The sequence below is a fragment of the Fukomys damarensis genome, unplaced genomic scaffold (genome assembly GCF_012274545.1).
Source record: "Fukomys damarensis isolate Sample0158 unplaced genomic scaffold, DMR_v1.0_HiC HiC_scaffold_32, whole genome shotgun sequence".
Classification (NCBI taxonomy): Eukaryota; Metazoa; Chordata; class Mammalia; order Rodentia; family Bathyergidae; genus Fukomys; species Fukomys damarensis.
Window position 1 is genome coordinate 45,834,705 of NW_022900944.1, and position 7,859 is coordinate 45,842,563.

General features: G+C 56.8%; 1 protein-coding gene across 1 annotated transcript in view; it reads right to left on the bottom strand.

Annotated features, from left to right (window-relative positions):
- The window catches only part of Kcng4 (potassium voltage-gated channel modifier subfamily G member 4), a 16,336-nt gene extending 9,266 nt beyond the window's left edge, over positions 1-7,070 (bottom strand). Inside the window, exons 1-3 of the mRNA XM_033757911.1 lie at positions 6,988-7,070; positions 1,640-2,027; positions 9-172 (exon numbers count right to left, since the gene is read on the bottom strand). Of these exons, the coding sequence (XP_033613802.1) occupies positions 9-172; positions 1,640-1,697 (222 nt within the window). The 5' untranslated portion in view covers positions 1,698-2,027; positions 6,988-7,070. The remainder of the gene's footprint in view (positions 1-8; positions 173-1,639; positions 2,028-6,987) is intronic.
- Between the last annotated feature and the right edge of the window lie 789 nt (positions 7,071-7,859).

The window sequence follows — 7,859 nt, forward strand, 5'->3', positions numbered from 1 at the left end:
CTCCGTGCCCTGCGGTAGTAAAGGCCCTTGACCGTCCGCGGCTCCGGGGGGCCGGGCAGGAGCTGGCTCAGGGGGCTGCAGGAGCCGAAGCGGAGGTGCCCGGGCTGCAGGCCCCGGTATTTTGAAGGTGCGGGCATCCTGGAGGCATCCAGACCAGCAGCTGGGGGTTCACCTGTCTGACATGAGGGCAAAGCAAGGGGGCGAGGAGTAATCAGTTTCGGGCGGAGTCCTTGCGCGCATCTCGCGTTCACCGAGGTTTCACGGACACATTTATTAAGCAGCTATTATGTGCCTGAGGCAGTGAGCAATCCCGACCTGAGGGACGGAGCTGATAGAAGAATCTGCCTAGGATGGGTGATAGCACTCAGTCGGGCCTGTGGCTTCACCGCTCTGATCCGAATCTCCTTCACTCCAAGGACAAGACTCTCGCCCTTCTGCCAGGGACGTCGGGTGAAGCAGCTCTCAAGTTCCCCGGGAGGCCACAGTCCCAGCCTGCCGGGCCCTCTGCTTGCTCTGTGTGCCTGAGGTGGTGTGGTGGCCACAATCGGGGCTCAGGGAAGGTCACAGGCGGCCGCTTCCAGACACTTCTGACGTGCCGGTGTCCCCTAATGAATGGGCACCCCCAAGGTGTGGACAGGAGCACCACCACCTCACAGACGAGGAAATTGAGGCCCAGCGGGGTCAGTCAGCACCTGCCACTGAGGGCTCCAGGAGACTGGCTGTGCTGACTATACCCAGCGTCTCGCCCAGGAGGCGCTCCGCCAGACCACTTTGCCTCTTGATTGCTTTTTCAGGAACCTCGCTAGGGTTGGAGGTGCCAGTGTGCCTCCACACTCACTGCACGCTGGCCTCAGCCACCCTTGCTGTGTGACCTTGAGTTAGTTACTCTCCTTCTCTGGGCCTTGGCCTTGTATCTGCAAAATGAAGGCGTTTCCAATGCTCTATCCGTGTCAGGCCTATTTGGGGCACTTGCCTGCAGATTTAGCTCATTCACATTTTCTTTAAAAATCGTCTCCACTACGTTTCTCCCCTCAGCATTCTGCAGTTGTTTCTTACCCTATTCATTGCAGCCGGAGCTGTCTCCCGAGCTGCTCTACCCTTACAATTCCAGATGCACTCGGATCAGGAGGGAACCTTGGCAGCTGAATGGAAATAAAAGTTCCTCTCATTTTCAGAGCCGGCTGGATTCCGGCAGACAGTGGAGAGTGAATCACAGCACAGGGCTCTCTGATGCTGCATCTGTTACTTTGCTCACAGCAAACAGCCAGAGGAGTGCAGCCTGCTGAGAGAGCAGGGTCTGGGAACCCAAGGAGACGGCCCGAGCATTCTCATTTTCCAAGTGCAAAAGCCAAGACCCGGAGAGCTGATGTGACTCGACCAAGGTCACTCAGTAAATCCAAATCCAGCCCAGGACTCAGTCTCCCGGCATGGGGCTCTTTCCAGAACCTGGACACTGCCGTCCTTGCACTAACCCAATTTTGTACCACCACCACCCCAGCTGGCAGGCAAAGCTGCTTTAGAGCCCAGGAAAGATGCTCACTTCTAACAAGGCTTTTGCCAGATGCTTTAAGGCACTGCCTGCTGCTGTGCCCCCCACCCTGCAACCGACACCCACTTCCTCCCCTGAAGATGAACTCACCCTCTTGTCTCCGGGAGGCTGTTTCCAGTTGTTTCTTAGTTGAGCAAGGGGAGCCCATGTCTCAGTGCCCAAGGAAGATGTGGGTCCGTGGTGCAGGTGAAGGGGAGGGAAAAAATCCCCCACGTAACAGCAGTTTCTGGCAGAGTTAGTTTCCAGTCTCCCCACTTGCCTCCTCCAGAAAGCAGAAGTTCATTCATTCCGCATCTCTATCTGGCCGCTGCAGAGGAGCCCTGGGGAGTGGGGTGGATTTTGAGGACCACCCCGCAGCCCCTGTGCTCCTGAGAGGTGAGGGTCTGGAGGTCCGTGCCACAGGGAGCTGGGCCAGCTGTCCTGCCTCAGCGGCAGACTTTGCGCTCCAAGTCCCACGGGGACAGCGGCCAGCGTGGTCCTGCAGGGGGGGATGGGAAGGGCTTAGGAATAATCTCTCCATCAGCCAGGCAGCAGGCGGGAGCAGCCGCTGCTCTGCCAACGCCGCCCGGGCAGGCGAGGAGAGCTGTCTTCCCTCTCTACCCAGAGGAGCGCAGCCCGGGAGGGGCAGGGGTGGCTGGGTCGACGGACATCTGCAGCTCCCTGTCCACTGGTGGCTCCTCGGTGCTGATGATGTTTGGGGCCTGGGCTAGGACTGCTGGAGGAAGTTCGGTGCCTGGCGCAGCTGGGGACCCCTCAGCCTCGGCGCCCAGGGGGACCTGGGGAGACTACACTGGAAAGGGGGGATGGGAGAAAGTGTGGACTGGGGACTCCCCCGAACCCAGTCCCTGCTCTGATACAGAAGGCTGGGCAACCTCGGGCAAAAAGTGAGTGCCTCCGAGCCTGCTTTTCAGTGTACAGGAAATAGAGGAACAAGAGGAGTTTCAGGAGCATCAGAACCAAACCACCAGAACCTGGTCCTAGGGTGGGGTTGGCCCTGGGGGAGGGGTGAAGAGGAGATGCACACAGCCCGGGCCAAGCCAGCTCTGCTCCGCACAGCCCTGCTGTGTGTCCTGGTGAGTCACTTCACCTCTCTGGTCAAATGAGGACAGCTGAATCTGTGAAAGCCACGTCTAATTCAGGCATCACTCTATGCAGTGGTTCTTCATTTTCTTAAGAGGTTCTGGCTTCTGAAGGGAGGTGAACGTCACAACTCAGTTTATAGTCAAGACCCTGGGAGGCTTTCTCAAGGTCATCTTGCTGGCTAGAACCTGAGGGGGACCAGAGTCCACACAGAACAGAGACTTGGGGTTCGCCCTGGAGCAAGGAACACCAGAGCCTGGGGCTTCCCAGCTCCCTGAAGCCGGGCAGTAGGGATGAAGGAATCCAGGCAGGTGGGCAGGGGGGCAGTGGGTAGCACTGTGTGGCTTTCAGCTGGTGTCACATGAACCGAGGGGTCCTGCAGAGAGTGTCCAAGGCCTGGCAGGGGCGGTGGTGGCTGAGAGGAGAAGAGGAGACCCTGAGCAGGTGGCCACACAGAGCCCACTAACTCCCTTCAGTGCTGGAGTTCAAATCCTGAATTCACCTCCTCCCCCGCTGTGTGCCCTGGGGCAAGCGTCTTGGCCTCTCTGGCTCCCTTCTCCCCTCTCTTGCGCTGATGTGAGCGCCGAATCAAGCAGTGTCTGCCCCAGTTCTGAGTGTCAGCCAAACAACCTTTCCCAAGTCACAGGGAAGCCTAAGGTGAAGACAGGAGGAAGTCTGCTGCCAAGGAAATTTCTTATTTATTTTTAAAGTTTTGTTTTCTGAGGCAAGGTCTCACTATGGAGTTCGGGTTGGCCTTGAACTCACTGTATATGTAGCCCAGGCTGACCTGGAACTCACGGTGCTCTTCCTGCCTCAGACCCTGAGGGCTGGGGTCATAGGTGTGCGCCACCACATCTGGCCAGAAAACTTTATAAAAAGGAAAGGCTGACCTACCGATCTAGTGCAAGCCCTTCGCTTGACCTAGAGAGGAGCCGAGACCCCAGGGGGAGGCCACGTGGCCTTCACGGAGGTCCGTGGCTGGCTGGGGGGGTGCGGTGAGGACTCACAGCCGAGCTGCTCCTACAGCACAGGTGTGGCACCCGGACTCCAGGGCCCCTCACGCCGAGCCTGTGTCCTGTGCGGCTGCCCCTCCCAGGCACTGCCAGTCCTCGCGCGGGCGTGGGTGCACAATTTCCACTCCCCGTGACCCACCCTTAGGCAGACACTTGAGCTCACCCCGGCCCCTTCTGCGGGATGCAAGATCAGGCCCCTCCTCGGTGTCTTCTGAAGGACAAGGGACGGGCCACGGTGGTGTGACTACTATCCTGTGGCACTGTTTCGACACAACTGCGCTGCCGTATGGTTCTGGACTTCAGAAGTTGGCAGTGGGTCCTCTGAGTTTAACACCAAGGTGTGGGCAGAGCTGCATTTCCCCCATCTTTTTCCGTGCATAAAGACCACTTGCACCCCTTTGCTTCTGGCCTTTTCCAAGCCAGCAATCTACCTACCTCTATCTCTGGCCTTACCTTTCTCCTCTAATTGTGATCCATCTTCCCCTCTTCCCCTTATAAGCGCTTTTGTGATTGCATCAGTTCATTGCATAAAGCAGAATTGTTTCAAATTTTAAGGCCTTTAAATAAATCACCTTTGCAAAGTCCCTTTTGCCGTGTGGGGTAACATTTACAGTCTGCACTGGGTATCTTTAGGAAGAGCATTATTCTGCCTATCACAGATTTTCATATCAAGTGTCCCGCCTCCTCCTGGCTTCAGCCAATCAGCTAGGGTCATTATATCCCTTGTCCAATCAAAAAGGAATGACATCTAATCCAAGCAGGATGGCTCCTACAGGTTGGGTGAACAAATCACATTTGCCTCTCTTTCCAGTGAGTTTGATCCAAAACGGGCCTTTGGCAGTGGGTAGCGGATGCTGGCCCTACAAGATCAGGTAGACGTGGGGTGGTCAGAGGAATCCACAAGGGGGAAAGGAAGGAGGAGCGTCCCGCTGGAAAAGCAGGAGCAGCAATGGGGATGGATTTCTTGCATGCAGCTCTCCAGACCCTGTTGGTGACAGTGGAGCCTCAACGATCTGGGGTTTTCAGTGCCAAGTCCCTGCTCCCTCACGACACCTCCTCCACTTTAGCAGAGCCTGCTTCAGATGGCTCCGTCCCTGGGCCCAAAGAGCTGAATGTGTGTGTTTGTGGGGGGGGGGGGGGAGACTGCAAGGCAGTGGGCTTGGGGAGGGACTGCCTGTGGCCTCTCCAGCCCTGCTGCTTAGACGTCACCATGGGGTCCCATTGTTCACGTTTACAGAGTGCTTCTGGGGGAATGTCTCCCTGCTGTGCCCTTGGTCAGCCTTCGTCTGCACATCCGCCATTGCCACTGTCTGAGGAGGAGGAAGCCAGTCCAGACGCTGGTGGAGGTGTTGTCCCCATCCTGTTCCAGTGTCACCAAGGCCTTGCTTGATTTATTCACTCGTTAATGGTACTGGGGATTAAACCCAGGGGCGCTTGCCACTGAGCTACACTCCAGGCCCTCTTCATTTCATACTTTTTCTTTTAAGACAGCGCCTAGGCTGACCTCAAACATGCAATCTTCCTGGATCAGCCTCCCGAGCGGCTGTGATGGCAGGAGTGTGACACTGCCCAGCAGGCCTGGCCGTGAGGGTCCCCAACCAGCCTCTGGGGACCTTGGTGCTGGGGATTCCCCGGTGCCCTGTCTACCTGGCTTACCTCTTGTGGCTGGGACCCCTCCTATTGTGAAAAACGCCTGCTGAGTCTGCTTTGCAGTGGCTGTGCCGTGTGCCCCTCTGGGCACCGGGGTGGTGACTGTCCTTGCCTCCCAGGGCCATTTCGAGGGGTGAATGAGCCCGTGCAGCGCTTGGCCTTGGCGGATGCTCACAGACGTTTGCACGCCCGTGCTCATCGCCTTCACTGTCCCTTGTTCTTACAGGAGCCCTGCGTTTCCAACAGCAAAAGCAGAGCCAGCAGCGGAGTGACCCCAGGCCACCAGGAGGGTGCAGTGTAACAGGAGTGAGCTACTTCTGGAGCGAAAAGTTCTGATCCACGATGGTTGCCAGTGCCAGGGGTGTAAATGCCCCTCCGTGGCCAGTTTCAGGGTAACAGCAGAATGCCACTGAATGCAGAATTGACAAGTGACAAGGACAGGCTCTTGTTCCTGTGCCGGTTGGCCGCAACACGTCACTGCACATGTAGCTTCCGGAGAGGTCACAGAGGGGGCCCGAGGTAGGGGGACCCTTGTTCCCAAAGTGGGACAGGTGCTGGCAGAGGGGCATATGGGCCGGAGCAGTGAACCCGGGAAAGCGAGGTGGATTCGGCCTCACCGGAGAATTGCTAGGGAGGAACAGGTGCTACGAGGAGGAGCAGAGGCAGGTGGGAGCCAGAAATGCTGGGCCTTCCACCCCTGGCTGGGGAGTGCGGGTTGGGACTGTGGCCACTGTGCACGCAGAGCTCCTGGTGAGCTCAAAGCCATGGTTTCCACCTTGGAACATTCCAGCATCACCTCAGAGGCTTTAAGAAATCTGCAGTGACTGGGCCACCTCCAGATCAACTCAGAATCTTGGGCTCGGGCTCTCACTTACAGGATTGCCGGGCCCCCCAGCTGGCCAGGTCTGGGAATGGTCGGCCACACCCACTCTGCAACGCCATCAGCTACCCCCTGCGTCGCCAGACAGTGGACACTGGTCACTGCTGTAGGGGCCATCACTGATCCACTGAGGAAATGCAGAGCCCTCAGACCCACAACCATGGGCTGGGAAGGTGTTCTCCAGAAATACTTATGAATGTGTGCAAAAATGTGCACAGAGATGATCAGGACGGTGTTGGCGGCGGTGATAGTGGGCTAGGAGTGACTGAACAATCCCTCCTGAAGGGGCTAGCAAAGTGAAGACGGTCATAAAAACAGGAGAAAGCTGTAGCTACTAGAAGGGACCAGGGAAGCCTGTTATGCTGCTGTAGAAGAACCAGGTAGCGCACAGTGTGGAAGAGATTGTGCCGTAAGCCCTAGGCTGTGTCCACACAGGCAGGAAGGGTGAGGGTGATTTCATTTTCTCTATGTTACGACATTGGTATCACTAGAAGTCAACCTGGAAGAAAGAGGGTGTTCATCAAGCCAGACTGGAGGGGACGTAAGTGTGAGTAACGCTGGTCTCGCAGGCAGCGGACCAGAGGAACCGAGCAACATGTGCAGGACAGATGGCAGCCTCTGATTTGCCTTCAGTGACTTTAGCCTCAGTCACCCGACATCAGGGAAATGTGACTCCTGGTCAAGGCCACAGACCCCACTGGAGATATGAACACAGTCTTCAGGCCACTGGGGTCAGGCAGACAGACCCATTGGGGAAACTGAGGTAGCTCAGTGTCATTATGGACACAAAGGAAAAGTGCACACCAATCATTTACCGCTAGAGTCCCAACAGCAAGGTGCCTCCAGGTGATACAGGGCTGGGAAGGCGCTTGGAAAAATGGGGAGCCCGTGCCCCACTCACAAGGGTGGAGGTGTCAGCGTCACAGTAGCTTGGCGCTTGGAAGAAGGGTGACGTCCTGAGTTCTAGGCCGATCTCTCAGATTTTAACAGCTGCCCACTCGCTGGGGATTTGTGCCGCGATTGGAGCTGCGCATGTGCGTCTGTTACTCCGGAGATCCGCCCCCGGGGCTGTGTTGCGAGGGAGGAGCTGCGCGTTTGCATCTGGTACCCCGGAGATCCGCTCCCGGGGTAGTGCCATGAGGGAGGGTGTGCATGCTCACCAACGGGCCAGGGTGACATGCTTTGTCACAGCATGGAGACACGAAGCCACAAGTTGAAATATCTACGGACATCCTGGCGCATCAACAGGTGAAATCCCAGCTGGCGCAGAGAAGGCGGCACCCCAGCCAGGTGCCACAGCATGGCGTCGGAGTGCAGACAGAGTGACTGCGGGCATGGAAAATTCGACACTGCTACCACTCTCCCCCATTAAGTCATGGGAAGGATGGCCTTGTGTTGGACGGCTCAGGAGAGAGTTCCAGGCTGCTTACTCGAAGTTCGAGTTGGACAAGTGATGTGTGCATATTAGCGTGGGTGTTGTGTTCACGGTACAGGTTTTTTTCTTGAGCAACCACCATGGGGAGCAGAGGACTGCCCACTTCCGAGTAGTCAACTTTCCAGGGATGTTTTGTTGTTGTTGTTTGGGACTGAGGATTGAACCTGGGGCCTTCACACTAAGCTGTGTCCCCAGCCCTTTTTTATATTTAATTTTTAAAGATAGTCTTTATAAGTCACAATGGCTGGACTC